The 12,574-nt window shown below is 40.1% G+C and overlaps 1 protein-coding gene across 1 annotated transcript in view; it reads left to right on the plus strand.

Annotated features, from left to right (window-relative positions):
- TXLNB (taxilin beta) overlaps positions 1-12,061 on the plus strand; it is a 55,827-nt gene extending 43,766 nt beyond the window's left edge. Inside the window, exons 9-10 of the mRNA XM_046005759.1 lie at positions 9,816-9,911; positions 11,161-12,061. Of these exons, the coding sequence (XP_045861715.1) occupies positions 9,816-9,911; positions 11,161-11,931 (867 nt within the window). The 3' untranslated portion in view covers positions 11,932-12,061. The remainder of the gene's footprint in view (positions 1-9,815; positions 9,912-11,160) is intronic.
- The last annotated feature ends 513 nt before the right edge of the window (positions 12,062-12,574 follow it).

Below are 12,574 nucleotides of genomic sequence, written 5' to 3' on the forward strand. Positions count from 1 at the left end.
GGAGCTGGGGGGGAGAGGGGGTTTTCAGCTTGGGGTTACCTTAAACTGTGATCCAAGGCACAATCAGGCCACTGCTCTTCAAGCAGCGACCCCAAAAGTGGCAAATCTGGAGAGACCCCCTCCTTTGTCCTCTGGGAGGAGTGGTACGAGAAGTGGCAGGAATCTGCTGGTTTTGGAGACTCCAAATGGGGCTGTGCACCAGAGATAGAAACACTCAGTCAGGCACCTGGGTGGCTCAGGGGTTAAGCCTCTAACTTTGGCTCAGGTCATGATCTCAGGGTCCTGGGATGGAGCCCCACATCAGGCTCTCTGCTCAGTGAGGAGCCTGCTGACCTCTCTCTCTCTGCCTGCCTCTCTGCCTACTTGTGATCTCTCTCTCTCTCTCTCTCTCTCTCTGCCAAATAAATAAATACATAAAATCTTTAAAAAAAAAAAGAAGAAGAAGAAAGAAAGAAACAGTCACAGGCTGGGTGAGCTCAGAGTGTTGCTGGAGACGAGGGAGATGGGAGGGATTGACTGCTTTTCTTTAAGGATGCATTGAGGAGTGGGGCCCAGAGCTCTCAGCTCATAAGGGGCTGGAGATTGGGAGGCTGCCATTTTCGTTCTTGTCCTCCAAAGTAGTACGGAAAGCATTCGGGGAACAAAAACTCCCGAGAGCAAAACTGAACAGATTGCTTAGCATGGCCCCTGGCAAGGGCAATGCAATTCTGCCGTGGGCAAAGACATTTGAGAATCATGGCAACAGGCCCCTCCCCCAGAAGATCAGCAAGAACATCCAGCTAAGACCAAGTTCACCAATCAATAAGACCTGCAAAACTTCAGAGCTATGGGAATACAGCACATAGAATCCATGGCTTCTTTCCCATGATTCTTTAGTCTTGCAAAGTTAAATTTTTAAATTTTTTCTTATTCTATTTTTTTTATTTTTCATCTTTCATATTTTAACATTTTTATTTATTTTTTTTAAGATTCTATTTATTTATTTGACAGAGATCACAAGGCAGAGAGGCAGGCAGAGAGACAGGAGGAAGCAGGTTCCCTGCCGAGCAGAGAGCCCCATGCGGGGCTTGATCCCAGAACCCTGAGATCATGACCTGAGCTGAAGGCAGAGGCTTTAACCCACTGAGCCACCCAGGAACCCCTATTTTAACGTTTTTAAACCATTTTATCTTTTCAGTACCTTTTTAAAAATCTTCTTAAATTTTCATTCTTATAGTCATATTCTATCCCTTCATTGTATTTAACCTTATTTTTGTATATAGGTTTTTCTTTCTTTAAAATTTTGGGATACAGTTTCTTCTAACAGATCAAAATATACCCTAAATCTAGTGCATGGCTTTGTTCTAGTCTCCAGCCTGATCACATTCTTCCCTCTTTTCTTTTTTTCTTTTTTCAACCAACTTCTTATCTTATCAATTCCTTTTTTAGAATTTTTTTTTAATTTTCATCTTTACAGTCATATTCCATTCCCATAATCATGTTTATCCTTATTTTTGTATATATATGTTTTTCTTTCTTTAAAATTTTGGGAGGCAGTTTCTTCTAACAGAGCAAAATACACCCAAAATCAAGTGTGTGGCCCTGTTCTATTCACCAGTCTAATATGTATGTATGTATGTATGTATGGGTATATATATATATATATATATACATATATATATATATATATTTTTTTTTTCCTCCTCCTTTCTTCACCTCTTGGTTTTAGGTCTCTTCCAGTTTGGTTAGTGTATATTTTTCTGGAGTCATTGCTACCCTTTTAGTATTTTGTTCTCTCACTAGTCTATTCTTACCTGGATAAAATGATGAGGCAGAAAAATTCACCTCAGAAAAAAGAACAAGAGGCAGTACCAACAGCTAGGGACCTAATCAATATGGACATTAGTAAGATGTCAGATGACGATTATCAAGGTGCTAGCTGGGCTCAAAATAAGCTTGGAAGATACTAAAAAATCCCTTTCTGGAGAAATAAAAGAACTAAAATCTAACCAAGTTGAAATCAAAAAGCTCTTAATGACAGACAATAAAAAATGGAGGCTCTTACTGCTAGGATAAATGAAGCAGAAGAAATTAGTGATATAGAAGAACAAGTGATGGAAAATAAAGAAGCTGAGAAAAAGAGAGATAAACAACTATTGGACCACAAGGGGAGAATCTGAGAGATAAGTGATACCATAAGATGAAACAATATTAGAATAATTGGGATTCTCCCCCCCCAAAAAAAGAATAATTGGAATCCCAGAAGAAGAAGAAAAAGAGAGAGGGGCAAATTAGAGAATTTCCCTAATTTGGTGAAGGGAACAAGCATCAAACTCCAGGAGGCACAGAGAACCTCCCAAAATAAATAAAAAATAGGTCAACACCACATCATCTAATGGTAAAACTAACAAGTCTCACTGACAAAAGGAAAAATCCTGAAAGAAGATCGGGACAAGAGGCCTGTAACATACAATGGTAGAAATATTAGACTGGCAGAAGACCTATCCACAGAGACCTGGCAGGCCAGAAAGGACTGGCATGATATATTCAGAGCACTAAACGAGAAAAATATACAGCCAAGAATACTATATCCAGTAGGCTGTCATTGAAAATAGAATGAGAGATTAAAAGCTTCCAGAACAAACAACAACTAATAGAATTTGCAAACACCAAACCAGCCCTACAGGAAATATTGAAAGGAGTCCTTTCAATATTTCAATAAGGAAAGAGAGAGCATAAAATTAACAGACCAGAAAGGAACAGAGATGATATACAATAACTGTCATCTTATAGGCAATACAATGGCACTAAATTCACATCTCTCAATTGTTACCCTGAATGTAAATGGGCTAAATGCGCCAATCAAAAGACACAGGTATCAGAATGGATTAAAAAAAAAAAAAAAAGACCTATCAATATGTTGTCTGCAAGAAACTCATTTGGACTCAAAGAAATTCAAGAAACTCATTTGGACTCAAAGAAATTCAAGAAACTCATTTTAGACCCAAAGACACTTCCAGATTTAAAGTGAGGGGATGTAAAACAATTTATCATGCTAATGGATGTCAAAAGAAAGCTGGGGTGGCAATCCTTATATCAGATAAATTAGATTTTCAGCTAAAGATGATAATAAGAGATGAGAAGGACACTATATCATACCTAAACGGTCTAACAAGAAGATATAACAATTTTAAATATCTATGCCCCTAACAAGGGAGCAACCAATTATATAAACCAATTAATAACAAAATCAAAGAAACATAGAGACAATAATACAATAATAGTAGGTGACTTTAACACCTCCCTCACTGAAATAGACAGATCATCTAAGCAAAAGATCAACAAGGAAATCAAGGCTTTAAATGACACACTGGACCAGATGGATATCACAGATATATTCAGAATATTCAATCCCAAAGCAAGAGAATACATATTCTTCTCTAGTGCATATAGAACGTTCTCCAGAATAGATCACATCCTGGGTCACAAATCAGGTCTCAACCAGTACCAAAATATTAGGATCATTCCATATATATTTTTGAGCTACAATGCTTTGAAACTAGAACTCAACCAGAAGAGGAAAGTTGGAAAGAACTCAAATACATGTAAGCTGAAGAGCATCCTACTAAAGAATGAATGGGTGAAGCAGGAAATTATAGAAGAATTGAAAAAATTCATGGAAACAAATGAAAATGAAAGCACAACTGTTCAAAATCCTTGAAACACAGCAAAGGCAGTCCTGAGAGGAAAGTATATAGCGATACAAGCCTTTCTCAAGAAACGAAAAGGTCTCAAATATACAACCTAACCCTACACCAAAAGGAGCTGGATAAAGAACAGCAAAGAAAGCCTAAAGCCATCAGGAGAAGACAAATAATAAAGATCAGAGTAGAAATCAATGAAACAGAAACAAAAAGAACAGTAGAACAAATCAATGAAACTAGGAGTTGGTTCTTTATATGAATTAATCGGATTGATAAACACCTGGCCAGACTTATCAAAAAGAAAAGAAAAAGGGCCAAAATTAATAAAATCATGAATGAAAGAGGAGAGATCACAACCAACAACAAAGAAATACAATTATAAGAACACATTATGAGCAACTATACACAAGGAAATTTGACAATCTGGAAGAAATGGATGTATTCCTAGAGACATATAAACTACCAAAACTGAAACAGGAAGAAATATAAAACCTGAATAGACCAATAACCAGTAAGGAGATTGAAGCAGTAATCAAAAATTTCTCGGGTGCCTGGGTGGCTCAGTGGGTTAAGCCTCTGCCTTCGGCTCAGATCGTGATCCCAGAATCCTGGGATCAAGCCACGCATCGGGCTCTCTGCTCAGCAGGGAGACTGCTTTCCTTCCTCTCTCTCTGCCTGCCTCTCTGCCTACTTGTGATCTCTCTCTGTCAAATAAATAAATAATATTAAAAAAAAAAAATTCTCAACAAGCAAGAGTCCAGTACCAGACAGCTTCTCAGGGGAATTCTACCAAACATTTAAAGAAGAATTAATACCTATTTTCCTGAAATTGTTCCAAAAAATTGAAATGGAAAGAAAACTCCCAAACTCATTTTATGAGGTCAGCATTACCTTTATCCCAAACCAAAGACCCCATCAAAAAGGAGAATTACAGACCAGTATCTTTGATGAAAATGGATGCAAAAATTCTCATCAAAATAGTAGCCAATAGGATCCAACAGTATAGTAAAAGGATTATTCACCATGACCAAATGGAATTTATTCCTGGGCTACAAGGTTGGTTCAACATCTGTATATCAATGTGATACAATACATTAATAAAAGAAAGAACGAAAACTATATCATACTTTCAATAGATGCTAAAAGAGCATTTGACAAAGTATAGTATTCTTTCTTGATCAAAACTCTTCAGAGTGAAGGCATAGAGGATACAAACCTCAATATCATAAAAGCCATCTATGAAAAACCCACAGCAAATATCATTCTCGATAGGGAAAAAACTGAGAGCTTTTCCCCTAAGGCCAAGAACATGGCAGGGCTGTCCACTATCACCACTGCTATTCAACATAGTAGTAGAAGTCCTAGCCACAGTAATCAGACAACAAAAAGAAACAAAGGTATCCAAATTGGCAAAGAAGTCAAACTCTCACTCTTTGCAGATGATATGATACTTTATGTGGAAAACCCAAAAGAGTCCACTCCAAACTCCTACAACTCATACAGGAATTCAGTAAAGTGTCAGGATATAAAATTAATGCACAGAAATCAGCTGCATTTCTATACACCAACAGCAAGACAGGAGAAAGAGAAATTAGGGAGTCAATTCCATTTACAATTGCATCCAAAACCACAGATACCTAGGAATAAACCTAACCAAAGAGGCAAAGAATCTGGGCTCAGAAAACTATAAAGTACTCATGAAAGAAATTGAGGAAGGCACAAAGAAATGGAAAAATGTTCCATGCTCCTGGATTAGAAGAAAAAATACTGTGAAAATGTCTATGCTCCCTAAAGAAATCTACACATTTAATGCAATCCCCAGCAAAATACCATGATTTTTTTCAAAGAAATGGAACAAATAATCCTAAAATTTGTGTGAAACCAAAAAAAGACCCCAAAAGGGGTGCCTGGGTGACTAAGTGGGTTAAAACCTCTGACTTCAGCTCAGGTCATGATCCCAGGGTTCTGGGATCAAGCCCCACATCCGGCTCTCTGCTCAGCAGGGAGCCTGCTTCCTCCTCTCTCTCTGCCTGCCTCTCGGCCTACTTGTAATCTCTGTCTGTCAAATAAATAATTAATCTTTAAAAAAAAAAAAAGACCCCAAAGAGCCAGACAAATGTCGAAAAAGAAAACCAAAGTTGGCAGCATCACAATTCCAGACTTCAAGCTCTATTACAAAGCTGTCATCATCAAGACAGTATGGTACTGGCACAAAAACAGACATATAAATCAATGGAACAGAATAGAAAGCCCAGAAATGGACTCTGAACTCTATGGTCACCTAATCTTAGACAAAGCAGGAAAGAATGTCCAATGGAAAAAAGACAGTCTCTTCAACAAATGGTGTTGAGAAACTTGGACAGCCACATGCAGAAAAATAAAACTGGACCATTTCCTTACACCACCCACAAAAATAGACTCAAATGAATGACACAAGAATCCATCAAAATCCTTGAGGAGAATACAAGGAACAACCTCTTCGACCTCAGCCACAGCAACTTCTTCCTAAAAACATTATGAAAGGCAAGGAAGCTAGGGCAAAAATGAACTATTGGGACTTCATCAAGATCAAAAGCCTTTGCACAGCAAAGGAAACAGTCAACAAAACCAAAAGATGACTGACAGAATAGGAGAAGATATTTGCAAATGACATACCAGATAAAGGACTAGTACCCAAAATCTATAAAGAACTTATCAAACTCAACACCCAAAGAACAAATAATCCAATCAAGAAATGGGCAGAAGACATGAACAGACATTTCTGCAAAGAAGACATCCAAATGGCCAACAGACATGAAAAAGTGTTCAACATCACTCAGCATCAGGGAAATACAAATCAAAACCACAGTGAGATACCACCTCACACCAGTCAGAATGGCTAAAATCAACAAGCCAGGAAAGGACAGATGTTGGCAAGGATGTGAAGAAAGGGGAACCCTCCTACACTGTTGGTGGGAATGCAAGCTGGTGCAGCCAGTCTGGAAAACAGTATAGAAGTTCCTCAAAAAGTTGAAAATAGGGCTACCTTATGACCCAGTTATCACACTGCTGGGTATTTACCCTAAAGATACAAATGTAGTGATCTGAAGGGGCACATGCACCCGAATGTTTATAGCAGCAATGTCCGAATAGCCAAACTATGGAAAGAAACTAGATGTCCATTCAACAGATGAATGGATAAAGAAGATGTGGTATATATAATGGAATACTATGCAGCCATCAAAAAATTTTGCTGTTTGCAATGATGTGGATGGAACTAGAGGGTATTATGCTAAGCAAAATAAGTCAATCAGAGAAAGACAATTATCATATGATCTCTCTGATATGAGGAATTTGAGAGGCAGGGTAGGGGGTCGTGAGGGGTAGGGAGGGAAAAAATGAAACAAGATGGGACTGGGAGGGAGACAAACCATAAAAGCCTCTTAATCTCACAAAACAAACTGAGGGTTGATGAGGGTGGGAGGGTAGGGATGGGGTGACTGGGTTATGGACATTTGGGGAGGGTATGTACTATGGTGAGTGCTGTGAAATGTGTAAGACTGATGATTCACAGACCTGTACCCCTGAAGCAAATAATGCATTATATGTTAATGAAAGAAAGAAAGAAAGAAAAAAATAATTCCACCTACAAACACCAAAAACTATGCAATACCTGGGAATAAACCTAACTGAAGAGGTAAAAGACCTGTACTCCAAAACTATAAAACACTGATGGAAGAAACGGAAGATGACAGGGGCATGATCCCAGGGTCCTAAGATCAAGCGCTACAGCCAGCTCCCTGCTCAATGGGAAGTCTGCTCCTCCCTCTCCCTCTGCTGCTCTCCCTGTTTGTGTTCTCTTGTGCTCTCTCCCTCTCTCCCTCTCTCTCTCACAATAGAGCTAGAACAATCCTAAAATTTATATGGAACCACAAAAGACCCCAGATAGTCAAAGCAATCTTGAAAAAGAAAAACAAAGCTGGAGGCATAACAATTCCAGATTTCAAGTTATATTACAAAGCTGTAGTAATCAAAAGAGTATGGTACTGGCACAAAAACAGACACATAGATCAATAGAATAGAATAGAAAACCCAGAAATAAACACACAATTTTATGGTCAATTAATCTTCGACAAAGCAGGACAGAAAATCTAATGGGAAAAAGAATGTCTCTTCAACAAATGATTTTGGTAAAACTGGACAGCAACATGCAAAAGAATGAAACTGGACCATTTTCTTATACCATACACAAAAATAAATTCAAAATGGATTAAAGACCTAAATAGGAGACCTGAAACTATAACAATCCTAGAAGAGAACACAGGCAGTAACTTTTTGACATTGGCTGGAGCAGCTTCTTAGATACACTTCCTAAGGCAAGTGCAACAAAAGCAAAAATAAACTATTGGGAATACATCAATACACCAAAATAAAAAGCTTCTGCACAGTGAAGGAAACGGTCAACAAAACTAAAAGATAACCCATGGAATGGGAGAAAATATTTGTAAATGACATATCTGATTAAGGGTTTGTTTCCAAAATATATGAAGAACTTTTAAAACTCAACACCCCAGGGGCGCCTGGTTGGCTCAGTGGGTTAAGCTGCTGCCTTCGGCTCAGGTCATGATCTCAGGGTCCTGGGATCGAGTCCCGCATCGGGCTCTCTGCTCAGCAGGGAGCCTGCTTCCCTCTCTCTCTCTCTCTGCCCGCCTCTCTATCTACTTGTGATCTCTCTCTGTCAAATAAATAAATAAATAAAATCTTTAAAAAAAAAAAAAAAACTCAACACCCCAAAAATGGATAACCTGATTAAAAATGGGCAGATGACGTGAACAGACATTTTTCAAAGAAGACATCCAGATGGCCAACAGACACGTGAAAACATGCGTAACATCACTCATCAGGGTAATGCAAATCAAAACTACAAAGAGATATCATCTCACACCAGTCAGCATAGCTAAAATTAACAACTCAGGAAACAACAGGTGTTGGCAAGGATGTGAGAAAGGAGAACCCTCTACATACTGGGTGGGAATGCAAACTGGGGCAGCCACTGTGGGAAACAGTATGAAGATTCCTCAGAAAGTTAAAAATAGAACTGCCTTATAATCCAGCAATTGTAGTACTAGGTATTTACCCAAAGAACAGAAAAATACTAATTCAGAGGGAAACAAGCACAAGCACCTTAATGTTTATGGCAGCATTATCTACAATAGCCAAATTATGGAAACAGCCCAAGTGTCTATTGACTGATGAATGGTTATAGAAGATGAGGTATATTTATACATGCAAAGGAATATTACTCAGACAGGAAAAAGAATGAACTCTTGACATTTGCAACAACATGGGTGGAGCTAAAGAGTATTATGCTAAGTGAGGTAAGTCAGTCACAGACAAACACCATGTGATTTCACTCACAATGGGATTTAAGAAATAAAACAAACGAGCAAAGGGGGGAAAAGGGGTGGGGGGGAGGCAAACCAGGAAACAGACTCTCAACAAACTGATAGTTACCAGAAGGGAGATGTGTGGGGGGATGGGTGAAATAGGTGATGGAAATGCAGGAGAGCACTTATTGTCAGGAGCACGGGGTAATAGATGGAAGTGTTGAACCACTATACTGTACACCTAACATTACACTGTATGATAACTTACTAGTATTTAACTAAGAACTTTTTTAAAAATGTAAAGACTGAGAAAATAGAGAGCTGTTGTTGCATAGCAACTTTTCAGATGTGCCCAGATAGTATCAACATTTTAATGGTAAAGAGCCTGTTTAGCTTTCTCACTGATAGTCTCTTATTCAATAATGTAAAAAAAAAAAAAGTCTAAATTGCAAGCTTATCCCTGTGACTAAATAAAGCTACTTTTACTTTAAACTAAGGAAAATACAGTGACAAAACAAGGACAGACTTAAGGAGCTTTCTTCTTCCTGAATGGGCTCTGGTCCAAATAACTTCGTTCAACACTGACCTAGATGATTCATAAATATATATGACTCTCCCCACTCAATCTTCATTCTGCAACATCAGACCTGTTTGCTTCAGCAGCTAGAAACAAAAGGACTTTTCTTAGCATCACATATGGAACTAATAGCCTTTTTTGATATATTAAGTCTTTAGGATTAACATTAAAATATTCCAATTTCTGTAGACAACTAAGAAAATGAAGAAGTTAGAGAAGGACACAGCCATGTGGAAAGCCCGGTTTGAGAACTGCAACAAAGCTCTGCTGGACATGATTGAAGAGGTAAGAAGACTTCCCCCAACTTATTTTCCCCTGTTCAGTCCAAATATTCATGCTCAGAAGATAATTATGATTGAGTAGTACAAATTATAATCTTTGAAAAAGAGTTGATTTTTTTCTGAGATGTGACAAATGAAATTATAATAAAAATATTTAGAGCAAAATAGAATCGGGTCCAGACTCACAAAGAGCTTTGTGACCCTAACTCACCTGCCTACTTGCCGAGTCCAAAGCTGTCCTCAAATCAGCTCCATGCCTGCCCAGCTGCATTCCTTAAAGACAGGACAATTGTCTTACTTGTCTTTGAATTTCCTCAGTTCCTGGCACTTGGCAGGTGCAGAATATATTAGTGAGTTGATTTGAACCTTTGAGGAAAGACACCAGCCTGAGCACCCAGGGTATGTACTACTTTATAGACAGATGTGGGTATGTATTGTTTAATTCTTCCAACAGCCATTTAATTATGGATAGTATGTCAAGCTCTGTAGATGTTGAGGCAAAGATACATGGTCCTGGATCTAAGAAGCAGAGCTTACAGGCAAAGGTCTCTCCATATCAATAAGCCAAAAAAAGAAAGAAAGAAAGAAAGAAAAGTCTTAAAGGGTACCAAGTAGCACAAAGGTGGGGGCGAAGAGTAAGATGATTAGGAATGATTTCATACAGAAACACACCAACATTTTGTAAAGAAAAAGAGGAGAAGCAGGCAGCATCATGCATTAGTGTGTGGGGAGTTTCTGTCGTTATAATTACTCTTCTAACAATTCGTCCCAAATTGCAACCAGTTCCAAAGAGATGAGCTTATTATTCACCAACATAAATCAAACAGTCGCTGGAATCGCATACAGCAGTTTTTCTCTAGACGAGATGAGGCACTGTTGACAGCCATGTCCCCCTCCATCTCATTGTGCCACTGGAAGACGCCTCAGTCTTGCAAGCAGAAAATGCATGTACTTTAAGATTTTGGAGGCCCTGGACTGGAGCAGAGAAAAGCTTTGCCCTCTTCCTCTCCCAAAGGAAAGGATATCAGTGATTAAAACTCTACCAGAGTCCCACACACAATGGAGCAACAGCTGTGACGCCCCCAACCAGGTGTCTGTCTAGCCACCTCTCTGCGGTCAGGCCCCAGAGTCTGGTAGACAGATTCCTGGGCAAATGGTTTTGCTTGTCTCCGGAGAGCATCCTGACAATTTTGCTTTGTTGTTTTATGCTTTTTTCTTTTTTTCCCCCGCTTTCTACTATTTTCAAATCACAGAAAGCACTGAGAGCTAAAGAATACGAGTGCTTCGTCATGAAAATCGGGAGGCTGGAGAACCTCTGTCGAGCTTTACAAGAAGAGAGAAATGAACTGTACAAGAAAATTAGAGACGCGAAAATGCCTGAAACGGACGACCGAAGTCAGCACACCTCCGACGAAGAGCCCGAGTCCGCCGTGTCTGGGGGCGTGGGGGTGGACACAAAGGAAGCCGAGAGCGTTCACAACGCTGTGAAAAACCTGGCCACAGCCTTCATGGTCATTCATCATCCAGAGTCAGCCCCTGACCTGGCCAAAGAAAGCCAACCAGAATCCGGCAGTCCTCAAGGGGGTGCTGTCTCGGCCCTGCAGGAGCCGGAACAGTCCCCTCGGAGCCCCTTATGCCCTTCAGAGGGTTCCCTGCCTCCCGCAACTCCTCAAGTGGAAGCCGAAGGAAACCATGAGGCAGAACTGCCCCCCAGGCCCGGGAATCCCCTCACGGAGTCGGGAGCACAGGCCCAAGACCGGGGTCTCCCTGCAGCAGCCCAGTCTGACCAGCCGCCCCAGAAGCCCGAGGCAGAAGCTTCCAGTCAGGCCCCGCAGTCCCCCGCCGAGGCTCCCCTACCAGCGATAGAGGCAAATGGTGGGGTTCCACCCCCCAGGCCAGGTGAGCAGACTCCAGCTGGGGTGCTCGCATGTGGGCCCAGGAGGCCGCCGCCCCCACCCCCACCAGAAGCAGCGGCAGAGGGGCTGCCCCAAGGGGCCGACACCAACCTGGAAGGAGTAGACTAAGCCTCATGGTGCTTCCGAAGCTCTTCTTCCTGCCGGTACATCTTCATCATAACAGATTGTCTTCTGAAAAGGCATGAAGGGCTAGGGATGTCTAAGGGAAGAGACTTAATTAGAATCAAGACATTTTCAAATGTTGTACAGAGCGCTCTCAGTCTGTGCTATTTGTTCTCAATTTATAACCCATTTGCAGCTTTTCTGTTAACACTGGTTGATAGTATAATTTTCCCAAATGGTAACAAAACATACAAATAGAAAATTCATATTAGTTCTCCATTGAGATGGTATTTATTTCAGTTTCTCTTTTTTTTTTAAAAAAGATTTTATTTATTTATTTGACAGAGATCACAAGCAGGCAGAGAGGCAGGCAGAGAGAGAGAGAGAGAGTGAGGAGGAAGCAGGCTCCCCGCTGAGCAGAGAGCCTGATGCGGGGCTCGATCCCAGGACCCTGGGAACATGACCTGAGCTGAAGGCAGAGGCTTTAACCCACTGAGCCACCCAGGCGCTCCTTTATTTCAGTTTCTTAATCAACAATTAGATTTGGTGTTTCAACACTTCCACTACAATATATAAATATAGAAAGTGTGATGTTTCATTTTATTTCCCTATATAGTTTTGATAGGTTCCATAGCAAGTAATGGATGTC

The sequence above is a fragment of the Meles meles genome, chromosome 5 (genome assembly GCF_922984935.1).
Source record: "Meles meles chromosome 5, mMelMel3.1 paternal haplotype, whole genome shotgun sequence".
NCBI classification, from domain to species: Eukaryota; Metazoa; Chordata; class Mammalia; order Carnivora; family Mustelidae; genus Meles; species Meles meles.